The following is a 21,480-nucleotide window of genomic DNA, read 5'->3' on the forward strand; positions in this document are numbered from 1 at the left end:
ACACACACACACACACACACACACACACACACTAACCCTGGAGTCAAAAGGACCTGAATTCAAATCTGGCTGCAGATGCTTACTAGCTGTGTGACCCTGGGCTCTTAAGACACTTAACCCCAATTGCCTCCTCCCCCTAAATAATTATATAAATACTAGCTATTGTTATTATTGTTGCTAAATCTATTATGCTATGATATACAATTCATCTGCACTCATACACACACACACACACACACACACACACACATGCGCGCACATAAGCTCCTTTTATGTGCCCATATCTCATCCAGCCATGTAGTTATGAATGAGACAAGTGGAGTCTATCCCATCACCCTCCCTGGCTAAGACCGGTTGGCCACTATGGGGCTGACCTCTGATGGGGCGGGGGGTTGTGACCACAGAGGTCGTCGACTGGAGGAGGAGCTGAGGCTGCATGAGTTCATCCAGGAGGCTGAGGAGCTACAGGGCTGGCTGGCCAGGCAGAAGCAGGTGGCCAGTGGTGAGGAAGAGCCAGGAGAAGACTACACACATGTGCTGGTGAGGAGAAGGGGAGTGCCCAAGGTCAGGTGGTAACAGGGGAAGGGAAACGCCTTGGAGAGTGTGAGAGCAGGGATGCCCCGGAAGGCTGGTGGTCCCCAGCTCTTTGTGGAGAAAGACTGGCCGTGTCCTTTATGGAGAGGCTGGAGCCCAGTAATCAGGGCAGAGAAAAGATAGGAAATCAGCCAGCTTTGCGGGAGCCCCATCCCTTGGCTAGACTTCCCAACCCCACATGGAACGGGGAGGCCCCCTGCTCTCTAGTCTTTGGTTTCCTACCCTCTGGCACCGTGGCCTCCCACTTAAGTGTACTCGTCTAAGGATGCTGAGAGGCTGTATGGGCTATGCCGACTTCCCAACCTGGGGCCTGAGGATGCATTTAAGGAGGACAGTGTGGCACAGTGGTATGCACAAATAGCATGGTCTATTTCCTCATTTGTAAAATGAAGGGGTTAGACTTAGTGTCCTTTAAGATGCCTCCCAGCTCTAAATCGCTGACCCCATGAACGGAAGGTAACCTTCTCTCTCCACCTGTCCTTCCCACCTCAGCACCTCCGGGCCAAGTATGAGCTGTTTCAGCACCGGGTAGAGACAGGTGGAAGGCAAGTGGCATCCTGCCAACAGCTAGCAGAGACCCTGCTGGAGGGCCGGCACGGTGCCACCCCAGAGATCCGCCAGAGGCAGCAGGAACTACAGTGAGTAGCCAGCTGGCCGGGGCGGAGAAACAGGCAGATCCGCAGGCACTGGGCCGGGGCAGTCCTTACAGCTGGTGAGAGAGTGGGCCCAGAGCGTTGGCAACGCTCCTAGCGCCAGCCGTCACCACTGGCTGCCCAATGGGCTGGGGAGAAGAGAGGCACCGTGAGGCTGTCCCACCTGAGCTGAGGGCTGTCACCCACGGGGACGGTGTTACGGCTAGTGCGGCGGGGAGCTTAGGAGCCTCAGGATTCAGAGACGCGGTCTGGAGAAAGAAAGCGGGTCTGCTTGACTCTGCACACACACTTTGCTATGCCGTCCAGATTTCAGACATCTCCTACTTCGCGTAACCCCCCTATGACAATGATGCTGAGGCGGTTTGCCATTTCCTTCTCCAGTGCACGTAACACTATGCTAGAGGCAATGAAAGCGATCCAAGAAATCGGTGTAGTGGAAAGTGACGCTGGAATCGGGGGAGCCGGGTTCAGATCATGCCTCTGATGATTGCTAGCTGGGTAGAGATGGCTAGGCATCCTGGGCCTCGGTTTTCTTACCTGTAAAACGGCGTGCTTGGACTAGATGGCATGGCCTCTGGGGTGCCTTCCAGCTTCAGAGCTACGATCTGATTTTCAAAATAGAAGTTGACGATCTAATTGGCAGACTGTGAAAAACACATATAAAAAAAGATCTGATAAAGCGTATTCAGGGCAACCATAGGAATACTTTCATAGCAAGCGGCTGTCGAGTGTTATGAGACAGTGCGAAGGGTGCTTGATTTGGAGTCCTGTAACCCGAGTTCAAATTCTGCGTGACCACGGGCAAATCACTTAACCTCTCTGGGCTTCAGCTTCCTCATCTGCGAAATGACAGGTTTGGACCAGATGATGTCTACGTTTCCTTTTGGCTCTAAATGAATGCTCCTCTGAACTCAAGAGACAGTTGCCATCGTGGAAGGCTTGGAACAGAGGAGAAGAGAGGAGAGGAGGGCAGTGGGATGAGGAGCGGTGATGATGGAAAATCCAGGGCTGGGAGGGACCTGGAGCTGTTTGCCCTTTCTTTCTCTGGCTCATTTTGCAGATGAGGAAATTAAGGCAAATGGGGTTAAGTGACTTGCCCAGGGTCACACAGCTAGTAAGGGTCTGAGGCTAGATTTGAACTCGGATCTTCCTGATTCCAGGCTCAGCACTCTGTCTGCTGCACCACGTAGCTGCCCTTCGTTTTACAGATGAGCAAACTGAGGCTAAGGTCGCCTAGCTAGGATTCGAAATCAGGCGTCCCGACTCCAGGACCAGCGTAAGGGTTTGGGGCAAGTTTTGATGAGGCTCAGAAGGAAGGCAAGCTGGATTAGACTAGGGTCCAAGGTGGGGATCAGTGAGTCATGAGGATGGTTACCCAATCCTTGTGTCCCCATGACAGGAGCGCCTGGGCAGAGCTGTGGGGGCTGACCCAGGCACGGGGCCAGTCACTCAGGGATGCAGAGACAGTGCTCAAGATTCACCAGGACCTCACCGATGCCCTCGCCCACGTACAGGTATGATCCGAGGAGGGGTTTCTTCTTGGAGTAGAGGCCCTTCTCCTCCCTGCCCCCACTCTTTGTACCTCTTCCCTAAGACAGGTGGCACCTAACACAGGTGGCAATAGAGTCAAGAACGCCTAAATTCAAATCTTACCTCCTTTGCTAGCTGTATAACCCTGGGCAAGTCATTTAATTTCTCTCTGCCTCAGTTTCCTCATCTGTAAAATGGGCATAATAACACGTACCTCCCAGGGTTATTGTTAGGATCAAATGAGCTCATATGTGTAAAGCGCCTTGCAAACACTAAAGAACTATAGAAATGTTTGTTATAATTACTAAGACAATTCTTTCTTCCCAGGAGAAAGCCACAAGTCTACCTGATGCCGTGGCATGGGATAGGCATGGGGCCCAGGCTCAGCTCCGGCGGCATGAGGAGCTGGAACATGAGCTCTCGGGCACTGAGCAGCAAGTAAGTCAGCTGCTGCTGTTGCTTCTGCATAGCACCCCTCAGGCCTATGCCCAAGAACACCGGCCCCTTCTGGGCCTTCCAATTCCCCAGACGCCCTCAGAACTTAGAGAGGCAGCATGACGTGGTGGATCAAATGTTGGACCCAGAGCTAGGAAACACAGGGTTCAGATCCCACCTCTGCCACTTTCTAGCTGTGTGACCCTGGGCAAATCACTTTACCTCCCTGAACCTCAGTTTCCCTGTCAAAACGAGATGGTATGGTTGGACTAGATCAACTTCTAAGGTTCCAGCACTAACTAGATCTATGATTCTGTGAATTTGGGGGATTCCCTAGAGTAGTTCTGGTAAGTGTGAATGTGGACCTGGGTGGGGTTGTACACTGAGCTATGCTTATGTCAAAGCAGGTCAAGTCAGCAAGCATTTATTAAGCACTTACTGTGTGCCAGGCACTATGTTATGTACTGGGAATACAGATACAAGCAGAAAGAATGACTTTTCTTTCTCACCTCGAGTTGCTTAGAAAGCTGGAAAGGGGAAGGGAGAGGAGAGGAGGGAAGAAAGTAAAAGAGATGAAAGTAGCTTGAAAGGGGTCATTGTAGAGAAAGTCACTAGTATAGCCTGGAGAGGCATAAAAACAGGACTGGGCATTCTCCTGAAAATGGAGGTTCTGGAAGGAACCAGCCAATCAGAGGGTTCTAACTGCAGAAGCAAAGGTAGTTCCAATGTGTGAAGTCCAGGAGTGGAGGGACCAGGGTAAAGAGGCCTCTGGGGCATTATAGAAAAAAGTCTCGGCCCTGGAGTCAGGAGGACCTGAGTTCAAATCCGGCCTTAGACACATTGCACTAGCTGTGTGACTCTGGGCAAGTCACTTAACCCCAATTGACTCACCAGAAAAAAAAATAATAATAATAAAAAAGAAAAGAAAAGAAAAAGAAGAAAGTCTCAGAGAGCCAGGAGTGTGGTCTGGAGATGAATTCGAGGACTGATCTTTTCCCTTTCTATAGCTATGATCTCATGCACCCCCTAGGTGCAGCAATGGGTTCTTTCTTCCCTTGGATAGGGCATGGCTGCTGCTTCTTTTTCCTTTCAGGGAAGTTTTTTTTCTCCCTAAAGTTGGTGACCTGAGGTGAGTGGGCTAGGAGGGGTGTCTCTAGGGGGACTGGGTCCCCTTTGCTTCCATGTGCCCGCTGGGCCCCCAGCCTCCTACTTCTCCAGAGAGCTGACCCCTTCCCTGCTTGCCTGACCCCTGCCCTTCCTCAGCTGCAGGAGCTATTGGATGCAGCTGATGAGACGCAGAAGCTGTGCTCAGGAGCTCGGGCAGAGGCCCTGCAGAGCCAGCAGGAAGCTGTGGTGCAGAGCTGGGAGTCACTGAGGCTGCTGGTGGAAAGGCGTAGGGGAGAGCTGGAGCGGGCCTCCTTGCTCGCAGCCTTCCATACTGTGGTGAGAAACCCCTAGAGTGCCTTGGAAGAAAATACATTGGGACTTGGAGGGGTGGGGTATGGAATGTAAGCTCATTGAGGGCAGGGGCAATTTTTTTTTTTAACTTTGCATCCCCAGCACCTTGCACCTTACGTACTTGTTTTGGACTAGACCCGGTTTGGACTTGGAGGGATGGAGTACAGAGTGTAAGCTCCTTGAGGGCAGGGGCTATTTTGTATTTTAACTTTGCAGTCCCAGTACCTATTGGGGTAGGAAACCTGAGACCTCAAGGCCACATGTGGCCCTCAAGGTCCTCAATTGATTGAATCCAAACTTCACAGAACAAATCCCAAAATCCCTGATTTGTTCTGTGAAGTTTGATTCAGTCAAAGGGCCACTCTTGGGGACCTAGAGGGCCACATGTGGCCTCGAGGCTGCAGGTTCCCCACCCCTGGTAGATACTTGTTTTGGACCAGACCTATGATTTAATTGATATAGGAACTCCAGGTGAAGACGCTCCCTCTTCCAGTGCTGATCGACAACATAGCACCTTGGAGAGGTTCCTGGGGCACTGAGAAGTAAGGGACTTGCCCAGGGTCCTACGGCCAGTATGTGTCAGAAGCAGGACTTAAATCCAGGTCTTCTCAATTCTGAGGCTGACTCTCTGTCTATGACACCATACTATTTTTCAAATGGAACTGAGGGTATTGTATACAGAGCACAAAAGGGAATGTAGATGTGAGATGTATACAGGGCCAGTCTTAGAATACTTATGGACAGCCAGACAAGTAAGTACAATACGGAAAGCAAGATCTGTGAGAAGGTAAGCTAAGAGGAGCTCATCTAGGGAGCCAGCTGGTGTCGAGGCTAAGTACAGCCCAAGGGACCCAAAAGTGGTGGACAAGTTACTGTCCTCTTATGTCCTACAGATGTGACCCAGTCATTAAGTTCTTACCATGTTTGGCACTAGACTGGGTGCAGCGATAGATGCACCCAGTGGTAAGACATGGTCCCTGCCCTCAAGAAGGTAGGAATAACATACTTGAAACAATAGCTAATATTGTCAGACAATACATTCTTAGTTGGGGGGTACAGACTATGAGTACTGTGGAGTTCAGAGAAGAGAAGCAGAGAAGGCTTCCATGAGTAGTCAGGGAAGGCTTCAGGCAGGAAGCAGGACTTAAGTGGAGTCATGAAGGAAGAGTAAGATTCAGGCAGGTAGAAGAGAAAGGAGAGGATGTTCAAAGAGGGGGGAAGAAAGCACAGGAAAAGACGAGGAGGTAATAAGCACACCTTGTTTGAGGGACGGTGATGAAAGTGAGCTGGCTGGAGAACAGTGAGAATTTAATGCTGGAAAGTAGCAGATAATAAGGCTGACTATAGACAGGAAGGCCAGGTTCTGGAGAGCCCCCTCAGCCTCACACCACAGGCTCTGAGCTGCCCACATCTGGAGAACCAGGGGGCATCTGAACCAGTTGGTATCTGAAAGGAGTGATGTGAGGCAGCATGGTACAGTGGAAAGAATGCTGTACTTGAAGTCACAGGACCTGAGTTCAAATCCAGACTCTGCTCCCTATCTGTATGACCTTGGGCAAGTAACTTAACCTCTCTGGGCCTCAGTTTCCACATTTGTAAGAGAAGGTGGTTGGATGGAATGATTCCTAAGGTCTGGGATTCAGGTATGGGAGCCTCCAAACTAGCTCTGACATCTGTACATACATGTACCTTGGTAGGTTCTCCGGGGTAGCACTCCAGAGTTCTGCTTGTGTGAGAACTGGTTCTCTGCATTCCTGCTCATACCTGACTCCCTCTCTGTTCTCTCTGGGGGGCCCAGGTACAACAGTATTCATCCTGGGCGACTGGAGTTCAGAGGGAGCTGCAGGCAAAGGAGACCTCCCGGGATGCCAGCAGCAGCCACTTGCAGCTTAGTGAGCACCAAGACGTCCGGGCCAAGCTGGAGGCCCGGGAGGAGGTGTACCAGCAGGCGGTACAGCTGGGCCAGGGGCTGCTCCTGGAGGAGGGAGCCCCTACTGAAGAGGTAGCTTTTCACTCCAGGTCTCCCCAAGGCCTCGGTGTGGATGTGTTCTCTTCCCTGCCCCATTCACCCCTTTCTTGCCTTATTATCTTATTATCATCTTATTCTTGCCCTCCACTACTCTGATGACATCCTGGTCGAGACCTAGGAACACAGAAGGGGTTTGCCCTGATACATATAAGAGCTAAAGCTGGGTGGGGGCAGCTGGCCTGAATCTCCTCATATTTTATAGATGAGGAAATTGGGGTCCAGGGAGCTTAATTACCTTGTCCAGGGTAACAAGGTAGTTAATGAGAGATATGGGATTTGAACCCAGGCCCTCTGACTCCAGAATGGTATCATTTCCATTGTATTGTACTGCAGGAGGGGAGAGGGGAAGAAACAAGAGAGATTTGAAGGTGGAGATAAGGCAGGGGTTACACATTGAGTCTCAAGGATCATCAAAGGGGCAGCTAGGTGGTGCAGTGTGTAGAGCACCAGCCCTGGATTCAGGAGAACCTGAGTTCAAATCCAGTCTCAAATACGTAATTCTTACTAGCTGTGTGACCCTGGTCAAGTCACTTAACCCCATTGCCTAGCCAAAGAAACAAAACAAAACAAAAACAAGAATCATCACACACTAGAGTTGGAAAGAGGCCTTCTTAACCTGAGATCTGTTGAATGCACGTACATGTATATACTCAACAGATATATACATATACAGTTATCCCTTCCACATCATGGGGGAGGGGGAATAGGGGCACAGTGCCCCTGCAATCTGGAAAAATCCCCATAAAATATTTTGGCCCTCCCTTCATACCAGAGAAGAAGTTTGAATTTTTTTTCTTTTTTTTATGGGGTATTTACAGTACCTTATTGTAAAATTTGGTATATTGTAAAATTAAGTATTTGGTCATAGGTTCTATGTCATCTGCTGGCCTTCTCGTGTCATCAACAGCTTCTGCAAAACTCCCAAAAAATTCCCATTTAATTTCTTACGCTGATCTACGATATATATCAAAACCCGTGGTGGGAAAAGTCATGATGTGGAAGGGATGACTGCATGTGTGTGTACAATGTACACATCAACAGATGCACATACATTGTATATACATAGTATACATGCATGTGTTGTATATAGAATCATACACATGTTATATATACATATGTATATTAACACATGCATGTATGCACATATATATTCTGCTACTTTTATTTCCATATAATTGGTTTCTTTTGTAATCTTAAGTATTTTATTTTATGCATTTAAAAACATCATTCTGAGAAAAGATCCATAAGCTTCACCAGCCTACCCAAAAGAGGTCCACGACACAGAAAAGGTTAATTAATCCTGTGTTATAGATTCTCTAGTCTAGCCTCCTTCTGCAGATGAGGAAACTGAGGCCTTGAGAAGTCAAGTAACTTGGCCAAGATCATACCATCGATAGCAGAACCAGCCCTTGAACCCTGACTGCCCACCTCCCAGTCTGAGGCTCCTGTTCCTAGTCTTCACTAGTGATTCTGCCCACCCACCCCCAACATCACCTTTCTCAGACTACCCCACCTCTGTGTGCTCCAGATCCAGGAGAGGCTAGGAGCCCTCCGGGAAGAGCGGCTGAAGGTGTTCCAGGCTTGGGAAGGGAAGCAGGAGCAGCTGATGACCGTGCACCTTGGACAGCTCTTCAGCAGAGACTGTGACCACTTCACGAAGATCCTCACTGCCCAAGAGGTAGTTCCCTGTGTTCTCCATTGTCTTTTCCCCTATCAATTCCCCCTCCCTCCCTTTCCTCACATACATACTCATGTACACACACACACTCACATGCACATGCACACACACTCATTTTTAGTCTTTTTCACCCGAACCCCTGTTTTAGAAGCAGAAAGTGTGCAGACTTGATCCAATTCAGCAAATAAGCGGATGAAAAATGTCATAGTCCCAACCCTCCAGGAGTCTGCATAAGATATATACATAAATAAGTATGAAAAGGGATAGATTATGGTGAACAAAGTATTGTGGGAAAATGAGAAGAAAATTGCACCCTTCAATGTGGCTAAAAGCCAGGGTGGACACTCTCTGATTCCTTCCCCAGCTGAAGCCTGGACTGAGTCATGAGGTCACAGATTTAGGGCTTTATGAGACCTCAGAGGTCAGCTGGCCCAACCCCTTCTTTTGCATATAAGGAAACCGAGGCCGTGGGAGGTTGAGTAACACATACACTCATCCATCTGCTTTATGTTCAAAGCAAGTTGGCTCTTCATTCTCTTTGGCCCTCGTCATGGGTTGGTCTAGGTCTATCTGAAAACCAGTACCTTGGAAAGCTCAGTGGAGGGCCTGGAGAGGCTGATCCGGAAGCATGAAGCTTTCCAGAAGATTCTGGCCACCCAGGATGAGAAGGTGATGGGATCAGAGGGCAGCGGGGATGTTCTGGTTAGTCTCTGTCTGGAGTCAGGCATGGAGGAGTGCGTAGAAGTCCAGAAATGGGAGGAATGAGTCAAGATGTTAGAGTCAAGTAGACAGGGTAGGTGAGGGACCAACATAAAGTAAATGCAGAGAGGCTGAATAGTGGCCTCTTCCAACACCCTGGAGATGAATTTGGGATCCCCAGATCATAATTTTAGATTTGTCAGGTACCTTTGAAGCTCCTTAGTCAATCCTCATTTGATAGGTGAGAGAGCTAAGGCACAGACAGCTCAAGAGCTCTGACAAACATCACACAGCTAGGAAGTCTCTGCGGCAAGATCTGAACCCAGGGCATCTAAAATCCAGGTACAACATTTTGTCCACCATGCCATGTTATCTCCTGGCTATCCCTGGAGAGATTGCTCAGTCCAGCATGGACAATATAGTATATTTGAACAAAAAAAAAAAAAAGTACTGGGTTCAGAGACAGGAAGAAATTAATTTTTAAATACTGGCTTTGACAAATATTAGCTGTGGCCCTGGAAAACTGACTTTTACCTCTCTGAGTCTCAGTTTCCTCATCTATAAATGGGGAGTATAATACTGTACTACCTAACTTCACAGGGTATTGTAAAAAAAAATGTTGTGTTTTCTTTGAGTGCTATAGAAATGTGAGTGGTTGGTATTGTGGATAGGGCACTGGACCTGGAGTCAGGAAGACCTGAGTTCAAATTCTGCCTTAGACACTTCCTAACTGGGTGATGTTTGGCAAGGCTTTTAAACTCTCTGCCTTGCAACCCTGGTCAAATCACTTAACTTCTCTCAGTTTCAGTTTCTTTTTCTGTAAAATGAGGATGATGATAATAGCACTTACCTCAAAGGGTTGTTGTGATTATCAAATGACATAATATATGTAAAGTGGCTTGTAAAGCTTAAAATGCTATATAAATGGTAGTTGTTATTATTGTTATTGTCATCATTATTCCTGGTCTGAAGTACCTTGGGATGGGTCGGCTCTAGAAGGGATGAAAGGCTGTTTTGTATCCCCCAGCCTTTCAGGGATTAGGGGTAGAGCTCTGATGGTAGGTTCATTGCTATTTTACCTGGTCTGCTTTCTGTCCCCAATAAGCTTGGAATGGGGAGGTGGCATGCAGAACTAGGGATGTGCAGCAAGACTCTTAGCCTGGAGGGGTGATACAAGCAGCAAGCACCTTCTCCCCTCCCACAGGAGGCAGCCCTACAGGAGCAGGTGAAGCATCTCAAGGGAGCCAGGGTGCATGAATTACTGAATCTGGTGCGGGAGCGACGAAGGCGAGTAAAGGAGCAGGCCCATAACCACGGGGAAGCCCTGCGTACCACCCTGTTGCTGGCGAGTTTCACCAGGGACGTGGCTGAGGTCAGAACCAGGGCTGGACCAGCAGGACAGTCATGGATGGGACAACTGAACAGAGCAAAGCAGGCTCCAAAAGGCTGGGGGCTCTGAACATCCAAAAGGAGCCCCCAGCCAACTCCAGAACCCCTAAGACCTTACCTTGAGAGTTACGCGGCTCCCTCTGTGTCACCTCCCCTCTGACCCTCTTGTTCAATGACAGCAAGCATTAGCGGAGCCTCTAAGGAACTTCTGCCTGGTTTGCTACTAATACCTGTTTAACATACCAGGGGAACTGCCCTACCCTGGAACCTTACAGGTATCAACCTGGGCACACATCAGAATTCTAATTCGTTATTCAACAAAACCTTAGAAAGTGCTTAACATGTGCTAGGCTGTGTGAAGAGCTGGGGATACAAAGAGCAGTGAAAAGTATTGTTCCTGCCCTCAAGGAACTCATATTCTAATGAGAAAGACAACCTAAAATAACTATATACATTCAAGATATATATACATATATATTTATATATGCACACATATATACATATGGTGTAAATGGAAGATTAAAAGGGAAGAGGGCAGTGCAGGGGCAGGGGGAGGGAGTGGGGAAGGTCCTGGGTGGGGCAGGAGTTAGGAAAGGCTCCTAATTTCAACAACCAATATACTTGATCTGCATCCAGGGAATGATTTGTATAGAATCTGTATAAGCCTAGGAAATGATAGGCTGTCCCATATAATGTTCACTGGGAGTGGCATGCAGACCTGGGAATGTGCAGCTAGGCTCTGGGCCCAGGGAATGATAAAGGTTAAGTTAACTAACCCTACTCCTACCCTGCGCCTGGTGTGTCCAGGCAGAGGACTGGATCCAGGAGAGAGCTCAGCGGTTGGAGGAACCTAGCCCATGGGGTTCTGGTGACCTGAAGGACAAGCTGAAGTGCTTACAGAAACACCAGGTCTTCGAGGCTGAGGTCCAGGCCCATGAGGAGGTTATAACCCAAGTCACCAAGGTAACAGCAAATGGCTCTCAAGGAACTTCACACTCGAATTGGTGAAGACAATACATTCAAGCCGCTTTTGTTGTTGTTGAGTCATTTCAGTCATGTCATGACCTCATCTGAGGTTTTCTTGGCAAAGATACTAGACTGGTTTGCCATTTCCTTCTCCAGCTCATTTTACAGATGAGGAAACTGAGGCAAACAGCATTAAATGACTTGCCCAGGGTCACGCAGCTAGTAAGTGTCTGAGGCCAGATTCGAACTCAGGAAGATGAGTCTTCTCAATTCCAAGCCCAGTGCTCCATCTGTTGAGCCACCTAGCTGTCTAAGCAGCATTGTGATGGTTAATGCTTAACAACCTACTCTCTAAAGAGAAAAATGTGCCTACAACAGCCTTTTAAGTTTAATCTGCATTATTGACATTTTTCTGTCATTTTCCAAAGTCTAGACAATCAACAAAACAAGAACAGGGAGCCCTAATTTGGAGCATGTGCTGATTTCTGGAGTGTAAATGCTCACACTGCACATTTAACAGTTGGCTCTTGAGAGCCTATATGAACTGGTTCCAGCACACCCTGCCTTTAGGAGAGTTCACTTGTAGGATAAACAGAAAGCTCTGGGGCGCCTGAGAGGGCAGCTACCGGGAAGGGTGGGAAGTGGACCTTGGGGTTGGAGGGGAGAGGGAATTCTGGACTCCCTCCAGGGGGGTAGAGGATGGGAGAGGGTACTCAGTGTCCAGTCAGGAAGAGGGAGGGGAAATGGCATTATCAGGAAGGTTGGGGGTGGTCTCTGGGACAGAGAAAGGGGAAGTTGGGTCCCACTTGAGGGAAGCAATACTTTAGGGACGAGAGACCAAGAAGACGAAATATCCTGGTGCCTGCCTTCATTGCAGAAGGGAGAAGCTCTCCTGGCCCAGAGCCATCCTCAGGCCAGAGAGATTCTGGAGAAACATCAGAGGCTTCTGGATCACTGGCACAAGCTGAGACAGGCCGTGGTTGCCAGGGGCAGGGGCCTGGAGGACAAACGGGATTTCTTAGAGTTTCTACAGCGGGTGGACCAAGTAGAAGCCTGGATCAGGGAGAAGGTAGGAATGATTTCAGACACACTTATATATCTATGTATTATATATGTATATACACACACATATGCATATATACACCTAAAGATACATGCATATACAAATATATTCTATATTATATCATTGTTACTACCTTATATATTTTCTATATCTACATAAATTTCTATATAGATATTGACAAATAAAAATATACCCTATATTTGTATATCATATATGATATCATTATTATAGGATATCTTTTATATCTATAAATATATCCATAGATATATACATACCCACATAAAATATATTATATATCAGCATTATATTATATACTTATATATCTGTAAGTATATCAATTTTGATATATGCATATACAGATATATTATATATCTGTATGTTGTATTTTATACAACACTATTATATTTTTATATAACTATAGATATATCTATATATACATACATAAATATTATATTTATATAAGAATATCTATATAGAGGTATTTATGTATATATATGCGTGTATGTGTATATACACACACACACACACACACATTCATATATAATTTGATCTAGACCTGTGATTGTGCCATTGCAGGGAAACTCCCTTTGTGGAAATTCCCTCTGCCAAAGTAGATCAGCAACCTACTGGTCAGCTTATAGTATTAATGAATAAATATGAATGAATGAAAAATCATCTATGTGCCAGGCATATAACCTCCTTTTTCCTCCCAGGAAGTGATGGTGAATGTTGGAGACTTGGGCAGAGATTATGAACATTGTCTACAGCTCAGCAGACGGCTGGGTGAATTCCGAGGCACTGCCTTATGGGTAAGAGGCGCAAGAGTTATAAGGGGTGTCGGGTAGGTAGGGAGTGTAAGGTACTTATGGATCAGATACCTGTGTATAGCACCTTCTGTATCTTAGACCTGGAAGCATACTCCTCTCTTCCCCTAAACTGAAACACCTACATTCTAAACGTAGCTGACCCAAGGGGAAAATGTGAATCCAACCAAAATCATCTGAGTTTTCCAATCTTTTCTTTCTATGGCCTTTCCCTCCATTTTTTTTTTCCAATACATCTCTTATCCCTTCCCCTGCCTCCTTCCTCCCCTTCCCCCCCCTTCTCTAGCTGTCAAGAAAATTAATCTAATTAAGGTATTTCCAAACAGATAGCAATGACTTATTACTTAACCCATTCTGTGATATTTGCATTCTAAAAGAAGATTTAAGAGAGGGATAGTTAATGCAAATGAATGAGTATCTAATGGTAAAATTACAGGAATTGTGACAGCTGGGTAGGAAGGTTATTTCTGGTATGGAAGCTTCACGTAATCATACTATGTACAGTAGTGGTATTAAACTCAAATAGAAATGGGGCCACTTCAAATCAAGCCTCAGACACTTGCTAGCTGTGTGACCCTGGGCAAGTCACTTAATCCTGATTGCCTCCAAAAAAAAAAAAAAATAATAATAGAAATGGGGCCACTTAAACCTTACCTACCTTGGCACAAATCAACTTAGAAAGCCACATTTTAACATTATCTATATTCTCTGTATTTTTATTTTGTAAAATATTTCCCAGTTGTATTTTAATTTGATTCTGGGTCAGCACCTCTGATGTAGAGGACCACTTAATTAGACCAACCTTAATCCCCAACATGGAAACTGATCAGATTCCTGGAGGTTAAAGAATGTGGACTTGAGAATTGGAGGCCCTGAGTTCATATCTCACCTCTGACACTACCTGTGTGACCTTGGACAAGTCACTTAACTAACCTATGCCTCAGTTTCTTCATTTGTAAAATGAGAGGGTGAGATTAAGTGGCGTTTGAGGTCCCTTCCAGCTCTGGATCTGTTTTTCTGACCCTATGATCAGAAGAAATCCCTAGGGCTGGATAGCCTGAGCTAACTCTGAAAGCCTTTTTTCTTCCCATGCTCTCTCTTGCTTTTTACTTATTCAACTCCATCTCCATTTTATACACCAGTCAGTCACAAAATTGCGCTTTCTTATATCCCCATAGCTATCTTACCTCCCCCTCGCTGCCTTTAAAAAGATCCTTTTTTATTACAAGCTCTTCTGGGAATAGGTTTGGCTAATTTATGTGTTTGCAGATAGGATGTGAGCTTTCCAGTGGTCGGAGCAATGTGGTCCTGAGGTTCTGGGGTTGGAGGGCCTTGGGTTAAAAACCCAGTTCTGCTGCTTCATGCATTTATTAGACACCTCTCATGTGTCAGACGTGGTACCAGATGCTAGGGATGGATTCAAAGATGGAACCAAAACAGAGCCTGCCCATAAGGAGCTTCCATTCTATCAGAATGGACAGTATGGATGTATATGAGAATATACCAAGGGAATCCAAGGTAAATTTGGAGAGAGAGAGGGGATGGCACCAGTAGCTGGGGCGGGGGTGGCTATGGAGCTGAGTTTTGAAGGAAACGAGGGATTCTAAAATGGAAAGTGAGAAGGGGGTGCCTTCCAGACACAGGGACAACCAGTGCACAAAGGTATAGGGACAAGAGGGTGTCGTTCAAGAAACAGTAAAAAGGTGAGATGAATGGAAAAATCCAAGAGACAGAATAATCAATCTGTTAATTAGGCTAGCAAATAATCAATAAGTTGATAGTCAGTGGTCTCTCGGTAACCAAAGACAAAGATGGAGATCGTGGAATACTTTACGTACCTTTGGAAAAGAGGATGTCCCTGACAGGCGGAGATCAACTCAGATTGGTGAACCATCAATGAGAGGGTGAACATATTAATGAGGAGGTGGGCTAAAAGTCTTTAGCTCTTGCTACTTGATCTTAAGACACTGTCTCAAATTAATCTTGGAGTTGCCTTCAGCACTCTGGACAAAGGAATCCACCTCTACCCAGACCATTTCTATTCAACAGTTCTGGGTTTCGAGAGTGTGATCCTAATGCTTTTAGGGCCGGAATTCACCTAGATTCAATTTATCTTTGCACTTTAATCAGAAATCAGCTCTCCTAGTTGAGTGGGGCTCACACAAGATTGAGGAGAATGTTCCCAGAAGATTAGGCCAATCTCATCATCAGCTCTGTCCTTCAGAAAATGACTGGTACCTGAATGAGGAAAGTAGAAAGGAAAAAAAAAACCCCTTCAATTCTAATTTGGTTATTAATATAAGAGAAAAATAATCATTTCTCTCAAAAGACAATCTTGCCAGACCACAGAGGACAGGAAGGGGAGTAATATATATAAAACATGATTGGAAAGGTAGGTGGGGGCCGGGTTGTGACGGCTTTAAGAGTCAGAGAGAAGAATTCTTACCGGTCAGTGATCTTGGAAAGTCACTCCTGGGTCTCATTTTCCCCGGCTATAACATAATGACCTCAAAAGTCCCTTTCAGCTCTAAATCTCTGATTCTGTGATTCTTCTTGCCCCTGCCCTCTACCACCCACCTAGCACTCCTTTCCGAGTAATAGCACTTTTTCTAAACTCTGAGAAGATTGTATGACTGGAGGATCCCCCAAAGGATGAGGAAATCCAGTGCCTGCAGCCTCTTATACCTTCCTGTTGCCCCTCGAATATGACCCTTTTAAAGACAGATCCTCCCTAGAGAGTGGTCTCTGCTTTCTCCTCTGGGCCTGAGTCCATAACTTCATTCTCCCCCTACACCAGGAGATGGTGGATGATACCCACATCAAGGCCATTAATGCCATGTCCCTTCAGCTCAAGAGCCGAGATCCAGAAGAAGTCAAGATCACCTACCAGCGACGACGTCAACTCAATGAGAGGCCAGTTCTGAGCGGGGATGGCGGGAAGGAGAAAGGGTGGGAGTGGGAGGACAGCAGCAAACTCAGAAGGTGGACGTGTTGGAGTTCTGTGCCCAGACCGAATCTAGCCCCGTTAATACCTATCCTCCTGCATCTTCACCTTGGCAGATGGAATAATTTCCATGGCAACCTCCTCCGATACCAACGACAGCTAGAGGGTGCCCTGGAGATGCATGCACTGGTCCAGGAGTTGGACAATATCATGGAAAGGATTGGAGAGAAGGTAAGGGATACATAGAGACCAGAGTTGTAGATTTCAGGCAAAAACCATGGGGAGAAGAGGGCAGGGCCCTGCCTGAAAGGGTAACAAACTCAGTCGACTTTTTTTTTTTTTTTTTTTTGGTGAGGGCAATTGGGGTTAAGTGACTTGCCCAGAGTTACACAGCTAGTGAGTGTTATGTGTCTGAGGCCAGATTTGAACTCAGGTCCTCCTGACTCCAGGGCCAGTGCTCTTTCCACTGCACCACCTAGCTGCCCCCAAACTCAGTCTTGAGAGCATCCTTGGCTCCCCACCTCTTCTAGATCACTCCAGGGTCTGTGCTACCAGTGTCTTCCTTGGCTACCTATGGAACAAAGGTATTTTATTTTATTTTGTTTTCTTATCCAGACCTATGATTTCATGGGTACAAGGAGATTTTGGTGAGGAAATTCCCTCTACCCATGCAGGCTGGCACCCTGAAATCTATAATCTTAGATAGCTGGCTAGAGCCAACTTGTCCAGGGTCACATGGCCAATATGTGTCAAAGACAAGACTGGGCTTCCTGACTCCAAGCCAACCTGCTCTGGAATGGAGCAGCTTGGGAATGACCACTGGAAGCCTGAGGCTCAGAGGCAGAATCTAGTGTGGTATTCAGAACCTTGGCAGGAGGCCCAATGGCTCTGAAAGAAGGGGGAGTGGGGAGGCAGAGGGCCTGGGGAAAGGGATCAGGGGAAGGGTCTGGGAGGCAGATGCCATGGTGTCAGAGGAAAGGGGAGAGGGGTCAATAAATGTTAATACATCGAATCCTGAGTTCCTCTCTCCCTCAAGTCTCTCCCCATGTCAATCTATCCTTTATTAAGCTGCCAAAGTGATTTTCCTAAATCACAAATCCAATCATGTGGCCCTCCTACTCAATCAACTCCATTGTCCCTCCATTATATCTGGAATCAAATGTAAAATCCTCTGACTTTTAAGGCCCTCTATGACTTGGATCCTTCCTACCTTTCCAGTCTTTTTAGACTCCTTAGACGCTCCCCTCCTCCACATCCTCTACGATCCGGTGACACTGGCCTCCAACATAATGCTCCATCTACTCCATCTCTCGTCTCTGAGTGTTTTTACTGGCCATCCTGGAATGCCTGAAATACCCTCCCTCCTCATCTCTGCCTCTTGGCTTCCTTGAATTTCCAGCTAAAATCTCATCCAGATCCTTCTTCATGCCAGCCGTCCCTCCCTTGATTATCTCCGGATTATCTTATTTCTACATAATCACTTGCAGGTTGCCTCCCTCATTAGACTGTGGACAAGGAGACTGTCTATTGCCTTTCTTTGTATCATCAGCATTTAGCATAGTGACTGGTACATAGTAGGTGCTTAATAAATACCTATTGACTATTGCCTTAAATCCCACCTTCTGCAGCTAGCCTTTTCCAGGCCTCTCAGTGGCCAGTGCCTTCTTCTATCAGATTATCTTACACATATTACACTGTATATGTCTTGTATGTACTTAGTGTTTGTATGTTGTCTCCACCATTAGAATGTGAGCTCCTTAAAGACAGGGACCATGTGTTTGCCTTTCTTTGTGTCCCCATTGCTTAGCACAGTGCCTGGCACATTTGTTGTCGTTGTTGTTTAGTCAATTAGTTGTGTTCGACTCTTGATGACCTCATTTGGGATTTTCTTGACAAAGATACTGGAGTGGTTTGCCATTTCCTTCTCCAGCTCATTTTACAGATGAGGCAACTGAGGTAAGCAAGTTTAAATGACTTGCCCAGGGTTACGCAGCTAGTGTCTGAGGCCATATTTGAACTCGGGTCCTCCTGATTCCAGGCTGTATTCACTGTGCCACCTAGCTGCCACCTGGTACATAGTAAATGCTCAATAAATACTTGTTGATTGACTTTCTCTTTCCCTTCACAGAGTGTTCTGCTGCAGGCCCCAGACTATGGAAAGGACCTGGGGGATGTAGAGAGACTACTAAGGAAACATGAAGAATTGGATCGGGAGATCAGTGTCATCCAGGCCCAGATGGAGGTACGAATGGGGCTGCGTCAGAAGCATGCCATGGGCTCCATTGTATTACCTTCACTCCGTAGCACTCCAGGCAGGATGGGGAGTATAAAAGAGGTTCAGAAGACAACAGGCATAGGACAGTTCAGCTGTCGGTAGATGGAAAGACCTGGAGATCCTAAGGGTGCAGATACTGGGCAGATGACAAATCTCAGGAGACCTTAGGATGCCACCAGTACTTAGCCCAATGTCTGGCATATAGTAGGCACTTAATAAATGCACATTGATGAATGAATGAGTGCCCTACAGCAGTTGTTGTTCAGTCATTTTTCAGTTGTGTCAGACACTTCATGATCTCATTTGTAGTTTTTTTGGCAAAGATACTTGGAGGGGTTTGCTATTTCCTTCTCCAGCTCATTTTTGAGAAACTGAGGCCAACAGGGTTAAGTGACTTGTCCAGGGTCATATAGCTAGTAAGTATCTGAAGCCAGATTTGAACTCACAAAGATGAGTCTTCCTAACTTTGGGCCTGGCACTCTATCCACTGCACCACCTAGCTGCCCCGCCCCACAGGCGTGGCCCACCACTCATTGGGAAGTAACAGTACCCTTATCCAAAAGCCAGCATTTTTTCCACTTGTCCCACTACCCAGATGTAAAATTAGCCCTAGTGCCTTATTCCATATGTGGGTATCTCCTGCGTCCCAGCCCGGGCTACGGTACCATTCTGCCATCCCTTTTCCTGCAGCCACTGGAGCAGAAGGTCAGTCGTTTGTGTCAGAGTAGCCCCGGGGCAGCCCAGACCCTCATCCACAAACAACGGGAGCTGAACATCAGCTGGCAGGGGCTGCAGGCCCAGGCCAAGCAGAGGTACAAATCTTTGTACAGCCTTCCTCTCCTTTCAGCTTCTCAGAGTCTCCATCCCCACCATGGTCTTAGCATTTTCCCATTCTCATTCACGCCTGGGAATTCTGCCCCAGCCCATTCAGTTCCCCTAGACCCCTGTATTGCTACCCCGATCTATGGCCCCAAAGGACATTTTTAGCAGTGACTGCATGTGTCAGAGGAAGACATTGCAGGGGAGAAGGGATAAGAGAGAAGAGCAGGACAGAGGAGCTGGGCATTTTCAGGAGAAATAATCCAGGGCAATTTCAATTGAGTGGTAGAGGACAGTAAACAAAGATTCCAGGACACCCCAAGTTTAGTACACAGATAATCTGATCTGGTCAGACGTATTTAAGCCAGAATTGGGGAGTGGGGGAAGAGGAGGCATAACCCAGAAAAAGGGATGCGATGGTTACAGAGTCCTGGTCAGGGGAGCAACCAGGGCTGGGCAACAGTGCTCTTCTTTGTGGTCGCTGACATTGGACGGGGGGACGGAAGACCCATTTCCTCCAAGATTTAGCCTCCTACAGGTCCTGCATCCTCCCCCTACATGACCACCCTGAGGAAGAAGCACTTTCCCATGTCAGTGCCTTGGGGCAACACCCCAGTGACCCTGTGTTAGTTACACTTCTGGCTGGGGCTGACTGATCATCCCTGTGGGCAGGAGGGAGAAACTGGATTCTTCCTACCAAGTACAGAAGTTACACGCCATGCTGCGAGAACTGCTAGGCTGGGTGCAAGGGCTGAAGACCCAGATGGAGATAGGAAGCCTTCCCAGCAGTCCTGCCGAGGCCAGACGAATGATGGAGGAGCACCAGGAGCTCAAGGTCAGTGGGCACCCCCTGCCCCAGTGCCAGCTTCTTCTCTCTCGTCTCAGTTCTTTCGACTTCCCATATACTTAACCATTGCCCCCAGCTTGGAATCATACATCTGGAAGTAGAAGGGCCCTCAGAGGTCATCTACTCCAACTCCTTCATTTTACAAATGAAGAAACTGAGTCCCAGAGAGGTTAAGGTCACACAGCCAATCAATGTCAGAGGTGGGATTTGAACCCAGCTCCTCTGATTTTTGGGGGGCAGCTAGGTGGTGCAGTGGGTAGAGTGCTGGGCCTGGAGTCAGAAAGACTCATCTTCATGAGTTCAAATCCAGCCTCAGACGCTTAATGGCTATGAGACCCTGGGCAAGTCATTTAACCCTGTTTGCCTCAGTTTCTTCATCTATAAAATGAACCAAAGAAGGAAATAGCAAACCAGGCAAATCTTAACCCTGTTTGCCTCCACTTCCTCACCTGTAAAATGAAGTGGAGAAGGAAATGTCAAACCACTCTGGTATCTTTGCCAAGAAAATCCCAAATGGGGTCAGTCAGACATGACTGAAACTGTTGAACTGAACTAATTTTTGACTCAAGCCATTCCCATCCCCCATATTTCTCCAAGTCCTCTCTCCCCAATCCCCTTGTTCATGCCACCCTCCCAGCTGCTGTTCATTTTCTTCCCCGCTCCCCACCACCACCACCACCACCATACACACAGTCCAAGACATTTCACTTTTTTAAACAAGGAGAAATAATGGGACCACCTTAATTTTATATGGCACACCGTTATGATTTTTTAAAATTTTAATTAACTAATTTATTTTTACAAGCATTTACTACCTGCAATGCCTCCCTCCCCATTGAGCAGTTTTGTTTTGTTTTTTAATGAAAAATAAAACCCTCGTAGTTCAGCAAAACAAAATCTCACATTGGCCATGTCTCATTCTGCATCCATCAACTCTCTGGAAGGAAGTGGGTAGTCTGGTTCATCTTCAGTCCTTTGGATTTGTCGCCCTATATTTTCCCTGGACCCCTCTCCACTTATTCTTCCTGCCCACGAATTCCTGAGGGTCTGAGCCCTGCTCTATTACAGGCAGAGCTATCAGCCAGGGCAGAGAGCATCGACTTGATACGAAGCACTGGGAAACAGCTGCTTGGTGCCGGACACCCAATGGCCCCAGATGTTTGCCAGGCCCTGGCCAGTTTTGAGCAAGAACTAACTGGGCTGGAGGAGAACTGGCAGGAACATCGACTCCGGCTACAGCAGGCCTTGGATTTGCAAGTGGGTGTAACCAGCCTCCA

At 47.0% G+C, this 21,480-nt stretch overlaps 1 protein-coding gene across 1 annotated transcript in view; it reads left to right on the forward strand.

Moving 5' to 3' along the window:
- SPTBN5 (spectrin beta, non-erythrocytic 5) overlaps positions 1-21,480 on the forward strand; it is an 87,565-nt gene that overhangs the window by 38,710 nt on the left and 27,375 nt on the right. The window contains exons 29-46 of the mRNA XM_027870196.1: positions 405-540; positions 1,087-1,232; positions 2,647-2,761; positions 3,105-3,215; positions 4,476-4,655; positions 6,469-6,672; positions 8,228-8,377; positions 8,942-9,046; positions 10,281-10,448; positions 11,273-11,428; positions 12,309-12,500; positions 13,208-13,303; positions 16,116-16,231; positions 16,379-16,493; positions 18,391-18,504; positions 19,228-19,349; positions 20,029-20,191; positions 21,272-21,460. Coding sequence (XP_027725997.1) covers positions 405-540; positions 1,087-1,232; positions 2,647-2,761; positions 3,105-3,215; positions 4,476-4,655; positions 6,469-6,672; positions 8,228-8,377; positions 8,942-9,046; positions 10,281-10,448; positions 11,273-11,428; positions 12,309-12,500; positions 13,208-13,303; positions 16,116-16,231; positions 16,379-16,493; positions 18,391-18,504; positions 19,228-19,349; positions 20,029-20,191; positions 21,272-21,460 — 2,578 coding nt within the window. The remainder of the gene's footprint in view (positions 1-404; positions 541-1,086; positions 1,233-2,646; positions 2,762-3,104; positions 3,216-4,475; positions 4,656-6,468; positions 6,673-8,227; positions 8,378-8,941; positions 9,047-10,280; positions 10,449-11,272; positions 11,429-12,308; positions 12,501-13,207; positions 13,304-16,115; positions 16,232-16,378; positions 16,494-18,390; positions 18,505-19,227; positions 19,350-20,028; positions 20,192-21,271; positions 21,461-21,480) is intronic.

The sequence above is a fragment of the Vombatus ursinus genome, unplaced genomic scaffold, assembly GCF_900497805.2.
Source record: "Vombatus ursinus unplaced genomic scaffold, bare-nosed wombat genome assembly UNPS02014794.1, whole genome shotgun sequence".
In the NCBI taxonomy this organism is placed as follows: domain Eukaryota; kingdom Metazoa; phylum Chordata; class Mammalia; order Diprotodontia; family Vombatidae; genus Vombatus; species Vombatus ursinus.